Here is a 19,959-nt window from a genome sequence, read left to right as displayed (position 1 = left end):
ACTAGACTTCTTTAAGAAAATATAATATTGTGTTTCAGTCTTTGGTGTTTTCTACCTTTTTAGCTCAATATTTAGATTATTTGTAGATGAAGGATTTGGCAGTAACTGCTACGTCTTATATAATACATTTTATTGCTATCACAAGTTAATCATACACATATACCGTTGGAGAAAACAAACGAAAATAGTAGATGTCCGTACTGGAGTTGGATACAAGCTCTATCTTTGGCCGAAGGCTGGAGAGAAACTAGTTGAAGGCGTAGAGAAGCAGCAGGATTACGCAGAACCCAATCACCGCGCCCAGGATGAGCGAATCGCGTCGCTTCTTAATGTTTATGCGCTGAATAAGACTGAAAAATATTAAGGATCATGATCAGACATCAAATATACAAAATATATTGTAGGTATTGACTGATGAGTCATTTGAATGATAAAGATACAAAAGGGTGGATCTATATGGCAACTAACAACCGTAACAATTAAAAGATAATAAATTAGTGATTTGAAATAATGTATCTTTTACCCACCTGGAAATCAGTGGGAACCGATTCGAGATGTCGTTGAAGCGAGTCTGCAACCGCTTGAAGGCCTGACGTTGTGCATGCAGGTGATCTCGTGTCTCGATAGCAATGTTGATCTGGTCATTCACCAAATGGCTGGCACTACTCAGATGACCGCTCTCCTTCAGATACATCTCCCGCCGGCTTAAGCCTGAGATAGAGGGACTGCCGGAGCTAGTAGCCAGTCCAGAGCCGCGAAGCAGCTCCTCGCGCTCGATTCTCATTGTGTGGTTGGCGCAAATTTTGTTGAACTCCTGGCGATAGCCCTGCAGGATTTCCCTGTGCCGCTGCAGCGTGTGCATGGCGGCGGCCCCCGTGGCAGGCAGGTCCGACATTGATTCGTTCAGGGAGGATAACTAAAAATGGAATGATTCATTTAATAACTGCGTAGTCGATAAACGTATTCCTCCTCTTTTCGCACCTTCTCCAGCATTTGTTCGATCTCCTCGGAAAGCGAGTCAAAGACATGCTCGCCCAGCAGCGGTGATGTGTCAACACCGCCTCCCAATGCACCGCTTCCTCCGCTACCGCTACCTGCTCCAATTTTGCTGAATGCCACAAGCTTTAGGTCTATTTCGTTTTCCAGGCTTCGCGCCTGTTTGCGCAGCACTGTTGGCAGAAGGAATTAACATTTAAAATTCAAAGAGACTATGCGATCTTTGAACTCACCATCATAGCTTGATCCTCCCATTTGTCCAAATTAATTTATTTTATTTATTCGCCTTTACAGTGGCAAACAGTATGACCAGTCCGGGAATATGTGAATTAAACAAAGGCGCCAGTATTGCCAAGAAATGAGAAAAAAACAATTTTTAAATAAATAGAGTTTTTGAAAGCGAAAAAGGAGGATTTCTTGCAAATGAAATTAAAATTATGTTCCCCAATATAGTAGTTATTTTTAATTTAAGCCAACCCAGCTGATATCAATATAATAATACCAACAAAACGAAATATTTGATTGCTGATACTGAGATCATGAGAAATATATTGCCTGCTGTAATGAGATACAAAAGAATATGAAAAACAATGTATTTTAGTTGTATTTTATGTATCATAATTGCATTTTAATTCCAATATATACCGTTTTTTGAATTTAATCTTTGTACTTTTTCGCGCCACATATACAAAATCACCTTGAGTTATCGATAACTTGTCACCGATAAAAAGTGCTATCGTACTGAAGTCGCATTGTTTTATTGCCGGCGATTTGTGAATTTTGTGTTCTTGTTTATTTTAATCAATTTGACAGAATGACGCAGCCGACAAGCGACTCTCGGGTGCCAGATGAAGAGAGTGATCTTCTACAGATCAAGCCCCTGTAAGAGATGTCAAGTTTGAACGATAAAAGCTAAAGGAAATTATAAAAATGTTTGTGCTTTCAGTGGCGCTGGCCAGGAAGTGGGTCGCTCCTGCATCATGTTGGAGTTCAAGGGGAAGAAGATAATGCTCGACTGTGGCATTCATCCGGGTCTGTCTGGCATGGATGCTCTGCCCTATGTGGATCTCATTGAAGCAGACGAAATCGATCTGCTGTTTATTTCGCAGTATGTACCCTAAACAGATTGTATTTCAAAAAGTAGCTTATGAGCAACTTTTAAAACGATTTCCAGCTTTCATCTGGACCACTGTGGCGCATTGCCCTGGTTCCTAATGAAAACCAGCTTTAAGGGCCGCTGCTTTATGACCCATGCCACAAAAGCCATTTACCGCTGGATGCTGTCAGATTACATCAAGATCAGCAATATATCCACCGAACAGATGCTGTATACAGATGCTGATCTGGAGGCCTCCATGGAGAAGATCGAGACCATCAACTTCCATGAAGAACGGGACGTGATGGGTGTTCGTTTCTGTGCATACAATGCCGGACATGTTCTCGGAGCTGCTATGTTTATGATTGAAATTGCTGGTATTAAGATTCTGTACACTGGAGACTTCTCCCGTCAGGAGGATCGGCATTTGATGGCAGCCGAAGTGCCGCCAATGAAGCCCGATGTTTTGATTACAGAGTCAACCTATGGCACCCACATCCACGAGAAACGGGAGGATCGTGAGAATCGTTTTACATCGCTGGTGCAGAAAACAGTACAACAAGGCGGAAGGTGTTTGATACCAGTCTTCGCTTTGGGCCGAGCCCAGGAACTACTTCTTATCCTCGACGAATTTTGGTCCCAGAATCCGGATCTGCATGAGATTCCCATCTACTATGCTTCCTCGCTGGCCAAAAAGTGCATGGCCGTGTATCAGACGTACATCAATGCCATGAACGATCGGATCCGACGTCAGATTGCAGTGAACAATCCCTTCGTCTTCCGGCACATCTCGAATCTAAAGGGCATTGACCATTTCGAAGACATAGGACCTTGTGTTATCATGGCGTCGCCCGGTATGATGCAATCCGGGTTGTCAAGGGAGCTCTTCGAAAGCTGGTGCACAGATCCCAAGAACGGTGTGATCATTGCCGGTTACTGTGTGGAGGGGACGTTGGCCAAAACTATACTATCTGAACCGGAGGAGATTACGACCCTATCCGGGCAGAAGCTGCCCCTGAATATGTCCGTGGACTACATATCCTTTTCTGCACACACAGACTACCAGCAGACCAGTGAGTTCATCCGCATGCTTAAGCCTACTCACGTGGTGTTGGTTCACGGAGAACAGAATGAGATGTCCCGATTGAAGTTGGCACTGCAGCGCGAATACGAGGCCGACGCCAGTACGGATATCAAGTTCTACAACCCCCGAAATACACATGCCGTAGATTTATATTTCCGCGGTGAGAAAACCGCCAAGGTGATGGGAAACCTAGCTGCCAAGAACCCCGAGGTGGGCAGCAAGCTCTCAGGCGTACTGGTTAAGCGGGACTTTAAGTACCACCTGTTGGCCCCCTCCGATCTGGGCAGTAAGTAATACCTTACAAATAGTTTTAATACATTACTTACTCCATTACTTTCCCAGAATACACTGACATGAGCATGTCGGTGGTTACCCAGCGACAGTCGATTCCCTGGGCCAGCTCCCTGAGCACTCTGGAACTCCTGCTAGATCGGATTGGAACCGGGTGCGTTGAAGTTGTGGAGCCAGAACGAAAACTAAGAGTTTTCGGATGCATTGAGCTGACTGTGGAGCAGAAGATCATTGTCATGGAATGGCAGGCGACGCATGTAAACGACGTCTATGCGGATGCAGTGCTTGCGTGCATCATGCAATCGGAATTGGGGGGCACCAACCTCAAAGGGGCCACCAAACAGACCAAGTCGGAGGACTCGAGATTCAGGGAGTGCCTCATCGAGACCTTACAGGACACCTTTGGTGACAGCTGTGTGCCCAAAATGTTCAAGGGCGACCTTCTGCCAGTAGTGGTTAGCGGCAAGCGAGCGGAAATCAACCTGGAGACACTGGTATGTCAATTATAAATCTTGAAAATTATTTTTAAAACTATCCATCCTAACTTCTAGGCTGTTCACTGTGCAGAAGACGATGTCCTGCGCCAGATGCTCAACACAACGGTACAGAAGCTGCATCAGACTCTAGTCTCCGCCCACTGATCAGCTCGTCATTCCAAAACAAAATAAATCTCCGAAAGTGAGAATGTTCTTTTATTGATTGATTCAAAATATTTTTGCATTTTTAAATTAAAAGATTTTAAGTTAACGCTGGGTGCTCTTGGCAATCTGCTCCTTAAGCATAAGGATGCTGGCCCGCTGCTCCGAGGGCAGCTGGGCGATCTGCTCGTCGGATAGCTGCAGCACCTGCATGATCAAGGCTGCTTTCTCCTGATCAGAAGCATCCGACGGCAGAACCCCATGGGCTCCCAATCGGCTCTGCAGCTGCTGCGCGGCAGTCTGTTGCTGCTGCGTTGGCGGTGGTGCCTGGGGCATCACCTGCTGCGGTGGCTGCTGCTGTGGGCCCGGCCCAGCTCTCAAACGAGGATCCATCGGGCGCTGACGCGGATCGCTAGGATAGGGTGCCGGGGGCGGAACCTGTGGGGCCACCTGTGGCTGTTGGGCAGGCATCTGGGCTCGAGTCCTGGGATCCATTAGCGGCGGTGGCACCGGATTGGGCATCACCTGGCGCATGTCCTGGTCAATATTGCGGCCCATAATCCTCGGGTCCATGGGCATCGGCCCACCCTGGACCATGCGTAGGTCAATATCATTGGAGTGAACGTTGGCATTGAAACCGGGACCAGGAACAGGCATAGGCTGAACTTGGGGTGGTGGCTGCTGCGGCATCTGCTGTTGCTGGGGAATGGGCATTTGCGGCTGTTGTTGCTGCTGCTGGTGAGGATTTCCACCCAAAACAGGAGGCATCTGGTTGGCCTTGAAGAGCATGCCCAACGCCTGCTGCGGATCTACGATGCGCATGACCACCATCGCCTGGAGCAGGGCGTAGGCCAACTGGGGATTCAGCATCAGCATTTGCCTAGCCTCCGATGGGTTGCTGACGATGCACAGCTTCATCTGCTTCATCAGCTCGTACATTTGCTCTGGTGGCAGAGAAGCAACCGTTTTGGTGATCAACTCTGGGGCATCCTCTGGCTCGCAGGGCTCTCCGTAGGGATTCTCCACCTGGGGGCCTTGCAGTAGCTGTTGCATCTCCATGCGGGACTTTTCTGTACAGGCATTGTCCACGCGCAATGTCCGACCTCCAATCTCATATCCATTCAGATTCCTCATGGCACTCAGTGCCGTTTCCTGGTCCTTGTACTCGCAGAATCCAAACCCCTTGGGCTTGCCACTTTCCCGATCGAACACTAGCCTGTCAAAAGAGTGGATTAAATTCAATTTTCTTTGTATATCTTTAGTCGGCTTTACTTCAGTGACAGCACGGGTCCTACTTCGCTGAATATCTCCTTCAGCTTCTCCTCGGTGGCCTCGTAGGGTATGTTGCCCACAAAGACCGACCTCATGGACTTGTCCATGATACTTTGTTCCTGTGCCTTGTCTGCCATTTCGTTAATTATTTATTGATCCTTGTTATTCGTAAATAAAAACTCAATAACCGCCGAGACTCTTTATATTTCGATGCCGCACTATTCTTCTTCTTCTCAAAAACGATTACCACAAGTACGGAAGCAAGTAGAGCTGTCGTTTTAGCCGTTTTTGATAGTTTGGCTAGAACTTTTTTTTAAATATATTATTTCTTTTTATTAAAGTTCTTGTAAATTATTGTTTTTAAGAAGAAAAAACAGAATAAATTAAAATTTATGTATCCAACAAATATGACAAATATGTATCTCAGATTGTCGTCCGAATTCCGTTTAACATTTGTACTTACATTACTCAATGAATCATAGTAAGTAAATAAATTGATCATTTTTAACGGTTTATTTTTAATAAAATCCAAAAACTGTTTTACTTTATTGATTCAAAAATTACAAAAAGAAATAATCGATGGCTGGAGGCAATCGATCGATTTCAAACAATGGCAAATTCAAGCTAGAATGGATTATTGTTCCAGCACTACTTCCACCCATCTGGCAACACTGTGGTGTTGTAATTTTTTTTCTTGTCGCAAGGTGAAGACGAATTGAACGGTTTTTGCTAGTAAAAAGTTCTTTAAAAGGCTCCGATTCCGCACCAAAGTGTAGTTAAGAAAATAGTTTATCGGGTTTCGTAACCAGAGCCGAGAAAATCGCACGAAAAATGCATGCAAAGCGCGATTGAAAATTTTACTTTGTGTGTAGCCGAGGCGCACGCACACGCACTCAACACACTCGTACAAACACACACGGACTGAGAGACGGAGATAAACGCAGCGATGGCCTCGCATTTTTACTTGAACATATAAAAGCTCATATAGCTGGTATATTGGAGAAGCAGAAGGAGCGCATATAACCATACAGAATCAGGTGCATACTCTTTTCAAGGATACCAGCCACAGCCACAGGCACAGTCAGCCAGATACGGGCCGTAATTAGCTGGCGTCCTCTCTTTCTCCTCTGGAATAATTGTCGTCCACTTCCATGGACGAAATCGAAATCGATTCAATGGCAGCACAGGCGAACAAAAGCGGAATTATGTGCATTTTTAAATTGTGTCTACTTTTGGGGTATTCCTCTGTGTGTGTGTGCCTGTAATTATGAGAACCAGAAAGAAGCAACTGCGGTGATATGAACACAAAAAAAACTCTGGCCAAGATCACTGACATTAACATACACACAGCACAGGTTATCGCACTAGCAGTCAGAAATAAAAAATACTACTGACTCTGAAAAGAAAGTGCAGGTAGAATTATCACTGCAGTGTACAAGAAATGTCTTCGATCTGTATGTATTGGACACACGAGTGTATTCGCTCGTACATCATCCTAATATCCGGTTTTCCTTTATGTACTCAAGTGTGTGTTTCTGCTAGGATATCAAAATCGTCCAATAAATGAACCCAGATCGGTAATTAGGCTGCGGGAGTTGTATTATTTTACCCGCAGGTGTTGCAACCTGCGGGCAGCGCAGAAGAGGTTCGCCTCCGCTAGTGAAATTAGTGTTTAATTGTGAAATTTAAACGCATTCATTAAGTGACTTCGTGCTCCACGCACTTTCTGCTCTTTGGAGCTCACATTTTCGGGTGTTCGGTGTGTGTGCTCTCGTGTGTGTGTCCAGTGTGTGTGTGTGTAACCTTTGCAAAGGAAAAATCAATAGCAACAGACGTAGACATTTGTTTGCCGCTGTTTAAACATGGGTACATCTACATGTGCCGTGTACAGCCCTCCATCCCTTGGACAGGAGCACGGGCACGAGCAGCAACCCTTGCAGACCCCCAGCTCAGACGGGCATGCCAAAAATTAAAATACAAAAAAAATAAACAGCCGAGCAAACAATAAATATGCTATAAATAAAAGCAAAAGTTCGCGATTCCCGCAAACAAAAAAAAAAAGTAAATGAGAAAAAAAGACCAGAGGAACCCATAACTCGTCATCGGGCCGGGTCGTTGCCTCTTCCTCTGTTTCTCCCTCTGCTGCTATATATGCCACTGCGTCTTCCTGTGACTCTTGCCCATTGCCCAGTACTCCCCAAGCGGCTGAAGTTGAAAAAAGCTGCTCCAGAAGTTGTCTCAGTCTCAGTATCAGTCCCACCTCACACCTCAGTCTTCTCTTCGATGACCAGCATTCCAATCCGCCACTTCCATGCTGCTCCCACTTGGAAACTACCGACTCGTCACACTGCATTCAATATTTGTCTGAATACACATGTCCTTAATATGCGGGGTATGTGTGTGTTTTGTGTCTTGGGGCAGGCTATTGCGTTTGAAAAGTAATATTTGTAGCTACTTGGGCATTCATGAAAGGAGTAACTTGATTAGGAAACACATTTAGTAACCACTAAGTGATTAAGTTAGTACGAGTGACTCACAGACTTAAAGTTTGATGAATATTTTAGTACATTTGGTCAGGAGTTTTGCTAAAATACTGTTTTCCAATAGACTTTATTGATTTTTCGATGCAAACCAGGCTTGTGGTTGGGGCTGAACTCCCCACTCATGTCAAGATTTAGCTTCACGCATTCCTTGCCAACCGATCCGACGGATCGCTGGGCTGCGCATTCTTGGTGTATCAACTTACTCACCGCGGGGCTGATATCGGAGCATAGATTGGAGCACTGGCGCTGGCACGAGTGACTCCACAAACTGAAATTCTTTTTTGTTCTCGGTTGCAGCTCGCACGAGTCGGATCACCAGAGGATTCAGAGCACAATGGCCGCCCCACCAAGGAGAGAAACGGTTTTATGACTTTGAGCGGCAGCGAACCGAGTGATCCGTCGCACTAGAGACCGAAGCCAGCCCTCCAAGAGAGCAGAGGAACAGAACTAAATAGTTACCACTGAGATTCAGCATTCTGCCCAAGAAGCATCTGCCAAGATGGTCGACAACAGTGTCCAGTGCCCCGTGTGCACCCTGTACCTGCATGCGGGCATGAATCTCTCCGATCACTTGGAGACTCATCCCAAGGAGCAGGTGATCAAGGCACTGGTGCAAATGACGATCGTAGGGCCTGGATCCGGGAGCGGCGGCAGTGCCCTGGCGGCCGCAATGCTGGCAGGAGCTGGAGGCGGTGGAGGATCAGGTGGTAGTGCAGCGAGTAGTGTTGACACCATCGCGGTAGATGACAAAACAGCTATTTCGCCTTTGAATGCCGAAGTGAAACCAGTTGTGACAGCCAAATCCATATCAGCTGGAACGCCAGCGGTGCAGACGCAGACGCCGCCGCCGCCACCGCCGCTCTCCTCAGCTCTACCAACGCCCGCCACCACCTCTACCTCCGCCGCAAACAGCTCCAAATCCCCAAATAGCAACAAACTGAGCAATCCACCGATAAAAGCACTGAAAAGCGCACCGCCCCCGACTGAGGCGCGAGCCAACACATCCGCACATCCCACCACAAGCAGCATGTCCAGTAGTCTGTACCAGCCAACGCTGGTTACCCCGGATTACCGCTTCAATCACCCACAGCAGCAACAGATGTTTGGGCGTGGCGGCAATGCTCCGACAGCCACACTGGTGATTCCCCAAGTGCCCCAGCAGCACTTCCTCGCCAACTCCCAGCAACAGGCACACTTCTCCCATCAGCAACAGCAACAGCCGTCGACGCAACACCAGCCTCCACAGCAGCAGCAACAGCAGCCGGCCTTGAAATACACCTACGCCACTGCTTTGCCGCCGCCACCGCCGCTGCAGGTTCGCTCAGCCTTCGTATAGTTCGTCCTTGACACTTAAACACTTTCCTTCTCTTGCAGCTCTTCACGCAGCAGCAGGCCCTGCCGGCACCTGCAACGCAAACCAATTCGCCGCCACACGTGAAACCTCCGCCCGCCTATGGAGCCGCTATCAGTCAAATACGATCTCAGCACAACCAAAACAAACAGCAGCCGCAGCAACAACAGCTGCAGCCGCAACCCCCACACGTAACCGTGCACCACAATCACACTCTAACCCTGACACCACCGACACCAGCCGCGGCATCATCAGTAGGACCGGCAGCTGGCAAGCAGCTTGTTTCTAGCAAAGCCCATACGGAAGTTTTCCTGAATCCCCCACCACCGCCGTCGCAAGCACAGATCCAGAATCTGGGCCATCAGCAGAATCCAAACTTAAACACGCATGCTAACCCCCAGCTTCTGGGAACATCGCCCTCCGGCAGACTACATCCGCAGCATCAGCCCCTCGGCTTGCAGGCCTATGCCTCTGGCTCAGGAGCCAGCAGCAGCTGCAGCTCCTCGCTCTCGCTGTCGGTTGGTGCATCCAGCTCCACATCGGGCAGCATTCGCGGCCATCGTCAGACCAACTCGCCCTTCGGGGCATTGCTTAATGCTGCTGCGGCGGTTGCCTGCCCTTCGCCTGCCTCGTCCACGGCATCTTCGTCAGTGCTGCGCTACGCAGAGTCGCCGGTGGCCCATTACTTGGAACGCGAGAACGGGGACTTCATTGTCCAAGAGACTCCCAAGCACATTGTGGAGTGCGTGGAGAAGGAAGATGGCGAGTTTTCGGTGATTGAGCGCATATACCAGTCTCCGCCGAGCGTCCTGCATATCCACGATGAGGACGAGGACGATGAGGAGGAGGAGGACGCTGAAGACGCCCACGAGGCGCCGCTGGAGGACGATGACGGGGATGATGAGCGAGAGGAGAACAGTCGAAGTCGCACCAAGGCAACCAAGAAGTCCCGAAAGACGAAGTCGAAGCGAAACTCAAAGCGTCTGTCTGACGATGAGGAGTTCATGAGCATCAGCAGTGGCTGCGAAAGTGAGCCCGAACGGGAGCGGAAAAAGGATCATCAGACCGCGAACTCTACAACGTCTTCCCTCCCACCCTTAAGCACGGCTCCCTCAACGAGTAGGGCGGCTGCGACGGCCACATCGCCATCCAATACAGCGGAAAATCATTCCAGTTCTGCTTCAAATTCCATATCCGCCAGCACCACCACCAAATCCAAGAAGAACCGGATTACAGTGCTCAGCGACGTTCCGCTCAACATGAACGAGTACCTCGATCTAATGGGAAACATTGTGGCCTCCAGTCGCATTGGGGCGGCTCGTCCCTTTGCCGCCGTGGCTCCGATTCCGTTGGTCAAGGTGGAAAAGGAGGAGCCGCTGGATGAATATGACAATGAAGCTGAGCAGCAGCAGCAGCTGGAGCAGAAGCCCAGTCTGGAGCACGGCACCACTAGCGTAATTCGAATGGCCAGTACGTCGGTGGCGGCCACATCCGTTTCCGCCGAGGACCTAACGCAGCCGCCACCCATGAAAGTGGAAGTAGATCCCAACACCAAGCTCCTGCCGCAGCGCTTCTCTACTCCCGCCCAGCAACTGCGAGGGCCCAAGAAATTAGTCATTAAACCAAAGGCGACGGCGACGGCAACGGCGACAGCTCCAGCGACGAAAAAGACTGACACCCCATCTTCCTCCAGCAGCAGCAACAGCAGTAGCAGCAGCAGCCACAACCCAACCATATCAAAGGATTTGGTGCAAGTAAAGAGTGAAAGCCTAGAGGCTCCAGCGAGCAGTAGCATTCTGGAAAAGCACCTGACCACCAACAGCGGCCGCAAGCTGCTGCATCATTCGGCGGCGAATGACGATGATGCCCGCGTCCTGCTGGAGTTCGCCAACTCCAAGCAACCACCTCCGTTGGCTGCCGCTAGCACCACTTTTGTGGTGAACGCCAATACTGGATTCCCCTCGGCCGGATCCGTTTTCGCCAGCACCTCCAAATCAGCAGCTTTAAGCAAACCAGAAGATGAGTACATTCTTCCAGACAACAACAACCTAGATGTGGATGAGATTGTGATATCCTCGTCGTCTTCCTACGCTTCCTCGGCGGCGCAGGTGCAGGCCGCGCTCCAACCGCCGGACTTCAACTTCCTGTACCACCAGCAGACCACCAGCACTACCACAGTCACCACCGGTGCATACTTCAATGCCTTCTCCAAACAGCAGAATCTCCAGCAACATGGAGCGAGCGACGCCACCAATGCAGCCACTCTGGCCTCATCTTCGAGCAATTCCATGGACCACGACTCGATGAACGCCACATTCCGCGTGGCTAAGACTCAATCGCAGTCCTGGTATCAGCAGGAGCACGACCAGGATGCACATAATCAAGGTGGCGTGGGAGCCGGATCTGGTGCGGCTTCTGGTAATCAGGGTCACGATGTTGTGGCCCAGCCGACTAACTTCAATGCTGCCCTAGCGTCCGTCGATTGCTGTAGTGTGGCGTTGGACGGAGATGCCAAATATCTGGATCTGGACGCCTGCAAGCGGGAGCAGCTGAGCAGCAGCAACTTGCCCTCGGCCTCCGCCTCCACTTCGACCACATCGTCATCGTTCGCTGGAGCTGGCACGGAAAGCAGCTTGGTGGGCGGCTTGAACATTCGTACAGATGAGAAGATGCCCGCCAAGGGTGAAATCTCGGAGCAGGAAAGCAACTGCGATGTAGAAAACTCGTGGAGCGAATCGGTAATTATTCCATTCATGTTTGGTAACAAGGATCTTACTCAAATGTACTTGTAACCTTCCAGGTATACGGCGATATTTCACAGCGGTACTTTAGAAATCAGTTTTCCGGAGGATACAATCCAGAATGGCGGCAGGACTACTTTCCCACTCATGATCTAAGCGGTCAGCCACGAGAGCAAAAGCAGTAAGTCTTGGGAGTTTTAGGAAAAAAAGGAATCATTTATATCTTTGTTTTCCAGTTTCGACTTCAATGCACTTGATGACGAGGCCTCATCGAGCTCTAGGAAGAGCGATCTGTTGGACATTGACCCTACGGCGGGCACCTCCATTTGTACTTCCACGTCTTCGGCTTTGCTGGCTGGTCCACCCATAGCCTCGACTTCGCGGGCTGCTGCCGAGGCGGAGGCGGCTGCCATGGCCATCGCCCAAAGGAAACAGAATCGGCGCAAGCTCTACAAATGCCCCCACTGTGCGTCCATCTTCGAGAAACTGAAGGATCGGAATGCGCACATGATCGGAGAGCATAACTATGTGCGTCAGAACCGTCGGCTCATCTGCACCCAACCGCAGGTGGCAGGTTCCGAGATGCTCCCACCCCAGCAGCAAACAATGCTCCTGCCACCGGCCGAGGGGAGTGCACTTCAAGAGGACTCCAAAGACGGCATTGTGAAAATCAAGCAGGAACAATGCCAAGATAAGACGGATGTGGAGCAAATGCACCAAAACTCCGAACTGCTGACAGACGTCAAGGACTCGGAACTGCTGGGAATCGGGGATGCTGATGGAGACGAGGATGGCGAGGGCGATTTCAAGCCGCCCAGTCAACTGGACGAAAAGATCGTACTACCACCGCTGGCCATGACTACTCCGGCTGCTAAGCTAGCAGCGCTCTATCGGATGCTCATCGCTTACAATGAGTCCAAGCTGGGCCAAGAGCGGAACAACCTCAACGAGCTGGAGCAGAAGGCCATGGAGAAGTCAATCTTCCTGTGCTACGTCTGCCGCACCGACTTTCCGTCAGTGAAGCTGTACGATGCCCATCTCACCGAGCACCCGGCCGAGTGCTTCACCTGCGGCAAGAAGTTCTACCGCTGGAAGAACTTTTCACTGCATCTCAAGCGCCATCTCGGGTGGAAGGAGTTCGGCTGCTACGTCTGCGACAAGAAATTCGTAGTACGCAGTGCTCTGGTCGAGCACATGCGGATGCATACGGGCCAAACGCCTCTCAAGTGCAAGATATGCGGTAAGTGAATGATTATTTATGAAGTTCTATCTATTTATGAAGTAATATTACCTATCCATCCACATCCTCACAGGCAAGAAGTTTAAACGGTACTCGAATCTAACACAGCACCGGAAAAGGCACACCAAGATGATACTGCGCAAGAAGGAGTACGTGTGCCACTGTGGGGAGGTGCTGCCCTCGAAGGCGCGCTTCCTGTGGCACAAGGAAACGCACGATCTGAAGCCAAAGTGCTGTCCCTATTGCTGCGATCGATTCGTGCATGCGAACTCGCTGCGACGCCACATTCGTCTGGCGCACTCGGAAAAATTCGATTACTCCGAGCCGATAGAGTGCCCGATGTGCAAGCAGACCTTCGCCAAAACCTCGATCAAGGCCCACATGGCGACGCATTCGACGGATCCCCAGTACGACTGTACCATCTGCAACAAGAGCTTCTCCACCAAGTGGAACCTCAAGATCCACTCGTGGGTACATGCCAACCGAACGGCCAAGCCTTTCAAGTGCGAGTACTGCCCGAAGGCGTTTGTGCGCGAGCTGGACTTCAAGAACCACATCAACGCGCACAAGCAGATCAAGCCGTACACGTGCGAGTACTGCGGCTGTAAGTTCATCCGCAAGTACAACTACATGCGGCATCGGCGCGAGCACCACGGAACCAAGAAGTTCACATGCGACCAGTGCGACAAGACCTTCCACCGGCACTACTATCTCGTCGAGCACCGGCGCATGCACACCGGCGAGCGACCCTTCACCTGCACCATTTGTGGCAAGAGCTCCACCACCAAGACCAACCACAACAAGCATCTGAAGATCCATCACTCGCGCGACCCCTTTACTGTCGAGGTCTAATCGAACTAACGTTTAATCTAACCATTAACTAGGTAGTTGTTCATGATTCTTCTATGTGTGTACTGTGTGTATGTGGTTATAACAAAGAAAACAAAACAAATTAGTATTACTTATCGAACTATACGGATAGTTTACATATATGCGAATGCCAACTCTTGTTGAATGGAAAACGAACAAGAATCACGATTATCACAATAATTACATTTTACTCATCGTACATATTTTGGATGTGGTCTAAGAAAGTAGCTAAATGTGAAAGTGTTCCCCTTCACTTCCGTTTCCTCCCGATTCGAATCGTATTCGTTTCGCCCGCTTTAATCCCATTTAGTTTAAGTTTTAGTTTTAAACACACTTTAGTGAAATGGCATACCTAGTTCAGTGCAATATACATCGATTAATTCATATGTCGCGATACTTTCATTAATGTAGCCTAGTTCGCTTTAAGTTTTATCACTTATATATCCCCTATTGTGCATGCCCATGCCTGCAGACTAGTTAATTTAAGTTAGCCGCAATTGGTTTTTAAACATTCGAGTTCTCCCTCGGCTCGAGCACATTTTGAGCGAGCAACACACACGAACACACACTGAAAACGAATACCCATCTATAACTTGTTATATATTTTGTATTTTTCTAATGAGGAGGCGGATGCGGATGCGGATGCGAACCAATCCCCTCTGCCAGCATTCGAACATAAGCGAACACAACTGTCATATTGGATAAACAAATTTCGATGTACGTAGCATATTCTTCATTTATAGTAGTTGCAACTTCTCTAGGCTATTTTAAAGGATTGTTTCAATGGTTTAAACTTTAAAGCAGTAATTAGTTAAAATTTCTAGCTTGTAAGTAACACACATCTTTTAAGTATAAAACAAACTTCATAATACCATGCATCCGTGCTAAATAATAACGAAACAAATGAAAACAAATTTTAAATATTTACAACTTACATTACAAATTTCAATGAGATCTAATGGAAGGAAGCTCATTCTATGGAAGAAATAAATTCAATTTATGGATAATTAAAAAGCCCTGCTATTTTTTATTTGCCTGGGTTTTGGGCGAAAATGTATCAGAACCAGGACAAATGCCCCTTGAGGTAAGCGGTAGGTAAAAGATTACAAAAAGGTATTTTTGCACAAGGAAACCCATGATCCGTCTATTTAATAATGAGCACAGGAGCATCGAGCAGGAGAGACGGCGGGCGAGGCAATCCCCACCAGCCCACACTCGCGCCCGTTATGAGGGTGCTGGCGGCAACCTCGATTCAACCAAAAGGGTAGAGGCCAAGGAGAGGTCGCTCACAGCCTGGCAGGAGTGCTGCGACACATCGACGAAGGCGTCTCTTCACCGTACACCCTCATTCCTATTCCCTTAGGATGTGGGAGCATCGAAGCCACAGGCAGGTTGACTTTTACCTGATCCAAGTCCTGATTGGGCATGGCTGCTTCAAACAATACCTTTTTTTTTATTTTGTAATAGCAGGATAAAGTTTATTTAAAACTGTCCTTTAGGGACAACCATTAAATGTTATCACATAAACATCACTTATAGATAATTTAACATATTAATATGGTAGAAATAAATTAGAGTAGTAAGGGGAGGTCCAGCGGGTGTGTCCTTTTTAGTCTTCTGGGCTGCTCGCTGTTGTCGAGCAGGGAGCTGGCCAATACCTGAATCGTTTCGGCCACGATGAGGAGGACTTGTGCCCGGAGTGCGGGAGCTCTGTCGTCGAGGACGTCAAGCATATAGTCTTTGAGTGCCGTCGGTGACGTAAGCGCCACCGGCTGGACACGACGGCGGGCCGCTCAGTCCATCCAGGAAACCTTGTGGGGGTCACGCTGAAGAATCAGGGAATCAGGGGCTCCGGGACGCAGTAGCATCCTTTGCTGCAGCGATCATGCAGAGTCTCAGGAGCATCGAGCAGGAGAGACGGTAGTTTGGAGAGTGAGGGCCAGCGGCGGGCAAAGCAATCTCCGCCAACCCCAGTTTCCCATATCTGTCTGTTATTTATAATTGTTACCGAGTAAATAAAAGCAACATATATAAAAAAAAATCCCAAAGGAACACTCTCGATGTTATTGGTATCTTTGCTTTGTTTCACTGAATTTATTGTTCGACGTGATTGCCCGAGCCCAGAAATAGTTCAAATAGCATACAAACTTTATAAAACCTTTACTTTGAGGCCTCTTTGTAAAAAAACAACTTACTCCCTGTTCTCGACGGACTCCGCATTGGATCCTTGCTGCTCCTCCTGGGTTTCCGCTCGGCTCCGCCGTCGGCGTGCCGCTTCTGTCGCTGCTGCTGCTGCAACGATCCGTCGTCGCCGTTGATGGATGCTCCGTCGCCGGCACCTAATCCAAGTTGGCTCCCAATAGGCACACCGCGCAGGCATACGCCGGGGAGGATCCACTATTCTGGTTTCTGGCAGCCGGACTAGGGCACGAGGGCAACGGAGCAGTAGCAGCGACAATAGCAAGAGAAACGGCCATCAATGTAATATTTCAAACAAATATATAAAAAAATATTTATATATTTCATATTTCAATATTTCAATTTATTGCAGAATTTGACCTAATTAAAAATATTCCTACTATGTGTAACGAACACTCAACCTTGTGAGGTGGCATCTTTGGATCACCGGCTGAGAGAAGGGGTTGCACGCGGTTGCCAGCTAGGTCTCGTCGGCTAATGGGTGGGTCATATAGGGCCCCCTCTCTCTCCCTGATGCCTGCCTCAGAGATCATAAATTAGATCAAGGGATGAATGCGTGCACGGCCTCTCGAACTGCGAAGGCCTAACATAGTCCTCTCAAAACAGATTTTATCTAGATCCTCAAGATCCTCGAGGCAATCGTTCACTTGGTGGGCCCCCTTCGGCCAGGAATCGGACGATGCGGTAGATTACCGACCGGAATGTTCCGTGTCGCTTCTATTGGCTCTATGTGAAACTACTAGTACTCACTCACCCCTTTCATCCGCGACGAGCTGGTTGAAGCGCTTCCACGTGCTCGAAGCTGGAAAGGAATAATATTACGGGAAAGCTTTCGCCAACCCGTTCACACAACAAAATATTCACTTAGCTAGCCAAACGAAGCCTTTATTCGGAACGGAACCCTCCGCTCACCAACTCCGCACGGTTCTTTGTGGCACCACGAGGCCACCAGATGGACTGATTTCACTCCCCTTTTCTGCGGCGGAGCGTTCCTTAAAAGCGCCTCAAACGCTCCAAGCCTAGCTCCCGAGCTTGCTCGCCTCAGACCACAACCAGCTCTAGCTCCTCCGGCGACTGCTCCGACCGTGCTCTCCGGTAGGAACCCCATCCTCTCACGGCCGCGCCTCGTGGACGGTTTCGTGCCGCGCACCGTCTCGATTTTCGCCGTCGACTGCTCCACTGGGAACCTCGCACGACTCCAACGTCTCTCCTTACGACCGCCCCGTACTCCTTGTACCAGGCCCTCCGTTCTAAAAAGCCAAAATTATACATCAGACCCGATCGACCCTGACCTAACCTAACACACTCACCGCCACTACGATCCGTGACCTGCCTCACTTTAGCGCCGACCCTTTGGCGCGTCTGCCAACAAGCTGCGCTTCGGTTTTGCTGTTGTGATTTGCTGGTGATTTCCGAATGTGCTTGTTCTCCACCTTGCTTGTGCGCTTCCCACGTAAATTTTCCTGCTTTAATTGGATGAACTTTCTTGGGTCACGCCAGAAACGAAAAAGTGCTGTACCCGCGCGGATTTCTACGTCTAGCTTCCAGCTTCCAATAACCGATTCAATCCGTTAGCCAGACCCTAGACTCCGGCAACGCCTAACGCCTTGCTATGGTCCTACTACGGCAAAAGGTACCCAGATCGGTTGCCATCTCCCCTCCCCGGGGCTGCCACCTACACCGATCTAACGCCGACGTTACATATGTCTCATTAAAAGTTTCAAATCTCTGGTGCACTCATAACACAGCCGAATTTTGAGCCAACTGATAACTGATATAAGTAGAATTCATCTCACAAAATTTTAGTCAACGTTTAGCGGGCAGCAGTTCCATACGCTCCTCGTCCTAATATTAAAAATAAAATACATTTAAATCGCACATCCTTGAAAAACAAGGATGAATTTTACAAATGGAATAGTACTGCTTCTAAGTGTCGTGAAACATCAAAGCGAATTCGACACAAAAGTTAATTTCCCGCAGCTCAATATCGCAATAGAAGATATTAATAACGCCATGGGAGATTATCATGGCAACGCTCAAAAAAATGTACGTGAGGCAGCGCGTTTAAATAAAGATGCTCAATCATCTTATCATAAATCGGTTGGCCCGGTATACGACTGGTGTGGGGAGGCTATTGACAATTTCAACGTTATCCTTCCCCATATAAAAAAAGAAAAAGTGTCAGATGAAGATAAGGACTTCATATGGAAGAAAACTGTGACTACCATAAACGATGGACTCAAAAGAACTTCAAAATCATTGAAACAATTGAACGACGTTCAACATACATCATCCAAAGTGAAGAATTTACTTTCAACCATTTTGCATGAAACGCACAAAGATTTTGGTTGGTACGGATATTACGGAAGAAGAAAAATTGATATCCAAAGGAATATAGACAAATATTCGCAATTCTTAGAAGAGGGTTATTATGTGTCATTCATTCCGCTTGCAAATATTGTTAATTTGGTTTTTGAACGTTTTGTAAAAAGCGAGAAAAATCTAGAGCTAGCTAAAAATCAAAAATGGGATATTGAACACAAGTTTAATAAAATCATACCTAAAATCAAAAACGCTACTCAAGTAGCAGAAACGTTAGTTATTCCCTATTTGGAAGAGGATATAACGAACTTGTTTGTCCTTAGGGGCAACGCTGGTAATGTGGACAACGTAAGTTAATAAATATTTTATAAATATTGAAAAGATATATATTTAAATGAATTATTTTAGCAAAACCCACTCTTAAAAATGGAAAGTCTGACTCTTCGGACATCATTGGCGGCTCCCATTCAGGATTTGATTAACCAATGCAGTAAATACAGGGCGTGGCATGAAAAAAATTAGGTCCATGAACGCGACATTAATGCGAGTAGTCCTTTAAAGTCCTTTTAATCAAAAAATTGGTTCTTTTTAATTTTAATAACTTTTAATCGAATATTACTAAAAAATATTTACACAAAAATTTGTCTTCTTTGTTTTTTTAATGAATGAATTTGCCTAAATATAAAAATTCCGCTAAAGCCGTTCTTTCTTGTTTTTAGTTTCATATGCCAAAAGCCATAATATAATTTTCGTTTAGCTAGGAGTCAGGGCAACTGGAACTCGTTTAGTCCTTTCTGATGGTAGCATCATCAGCAGCAGGCAGCTTTTCGCAGGCACCGAGCAGGACGATGGGACGAGGACGAGCGTAGTGCTGCTGAATGTGGTTGGCCTATTTGTTAATGGGCCTGATCACAAAATCGGACACCAGAAGGAATAATCGCCCTGTTGTTCCCTGCTGGCCGGTCTCATATCCATCACCGGATGACCGTTCGTGTCATCATATTCGAAGCAGAACGGGCTACGCCATTGACACTGACGTTGTTTTAACCTATTTTTTTTTTATTAGAAAATGAAAAATATTGACACCCCTATATACATTTTTTTAAATAAAATCTGATTTTACTACCTACTTCCCAGGCAGTCTTTTTTCTGAAAGGATTTCCTTTTTCTGGGTATGATTAGCCTCATCCACGAGGCTTTTTTTGGGTTACAAAATCGGAATCGGAATAATCGCCGCAAAAGTTTCAGCCTTTAGCTTCTTGATATTTTTAGTCAACTGGTGTCTTCTGGTTGACCAGTTCCAACAGGGCCATCAC

At 47.8% G+C, this 19,959-nt stretch overlaps 4 protein-coding genes and 1 long non-coding RNA gene across 7 annotated transcripts; 2 read left to right on the top strand and 3 right to left on the bottom strand.

Annotated features, from left to right (window-relative positions):
- Positions 1–109: 109 nt before the first annotated feature.
- Gos28 (golgi SNAP receptor complex member Gos28) lies at positions 110–1,385 on the bottom strand. The gene is made up of 4 exons (XM_017246833.3): positions 1,230–1,385; positions 982–1,169; positions 528–916; positions 110–350 (listed from the first exon to the last, which is right to left on the bottom strand). Exons 1-4 carry the CDS (start codon positions 1,249–1,251, stop codon positions 248–250), a joined length of 702 nt encoding a protein of 233 aa, XP_017102322.1. The 5' UTR covers positions 1,252–1,385; the 3' UTR covers positions 110–247.
- Positions 1,386–1,719: 334 nt separating this feature from the next.
- On the top strand, positions 1,720–4,177 carry Cpsf73 (cleavage and polyadenylation specificity factor 73). The gene is made up of 5 exons (XM_017246763.3): positions 1,720–1,878; positions 1,943–2,104; positions 2,171–3,462; positions 3,519–3,961; positions 4,019–4,177. The coding sequence occupies exons 1-5, from the start codon at positions 1,811–1,813 to the stop codon at positions 4,106–4,108; spliced, it is 2,055 nt and encodes a 684-aa protein (XP_017102252.1). The 5' UTR covers positions 1,720–1,810; the 3' UTR covers positions 4,109–4,177.
- Positions 4,140–5,674, bottom strand: CstF64 (cleavage stimulation factor subunit 2 CstF64). Its single transcript, XM_017246765.3, has 2 exons — positions 5,378–5,674; positions 4,140–5,321 (listed from the first exon to the last, which is right to left on the bottom strand). Exons 1-2 carry the CDS (start codon positions 5,512–5,514, stop codon positions 4,211–4,213), a joined length of 1,248 nt encoding a protein of 415 aa, XP_017102254.1. The 5' UTR covers positions 5,515–5,674; the 3' UTR covers positions 4,140–4,210.
- Positions 5,675–5,995: 321 nt separating this feature from the next.
- On the top strand, positions 5,996–15,136 carry LOC108128830 (uncharacterized). Of its 2 annotated transcripts, none has more exons than XM_070280990.1 (6): positions 5,996–6,081; positions 8,218–9,235; positions 9,295–12,009; positions 12,072–12,193; positions 12,249–13,252; positions 13,326–15,136. In XM_070280990.1, exons 2-6 carry the CDS (start codon positions 8,420–8,422, stop codon positions 14,102–14,104), a joined length of 5,436 nt encoding a protein of 1,811 aa, XP_070137091.1. In that variant the 5' UTR covers positions 5,996–6,081; positions 8,218–8,419; the 3' UTR covers positions 14,105–15,136. The 2 variants fall into 2 exon arrangements, with proteins under 2 accessions (XP_070137091.1, XP_017102140.2); XM_017246651.3 differs by having other exon boundaries at positions 6,049–6,414.
- Positions 15,137–16,185: 1,049 nt separating this feature from the next.
- On the bottom strand, positions 16,186–17,867 carry LOC108128961 (uncharacterized). Of its 2 annotated transcripts, XR_001773527.3 has the most exons (3): positions 17,632–17,867; positions 17,076–17,571; positions 16,186–16,543 (listed from the first exon to the last, which is right to left on the bottom strand). It is a non-coding gene; the product is annotated as an uncharacterized lncRNA (long non-coding RNA). The 2 variants fall into 2 exon arrangements; XR_001773526.3 differs by having other exon boundaries at positions 16,186–17,571.
- Positions 17,868–19,959: the final 2,092 nt, after the last annotated feature.

The sequence above is a fragment of the Drosophila bipectinata genome, chromosome 3R, assembly GCF_030179905.1.
Source record: "Drosophila bipectinata strain 14024-0381.07 chromosome 3R, DbipHiC1v2, whole genome shotgun sequence".
Classification (NCBI taxonomy): Eukaryota; Metazoa; Arthropoda; class Insecta; order Diptera; family Drosophilidae; genus Drosophila; species Drosophila bipectinata.
This window is presented reverse-complemented; position numbering and strand designations above follow the sequence as displayed.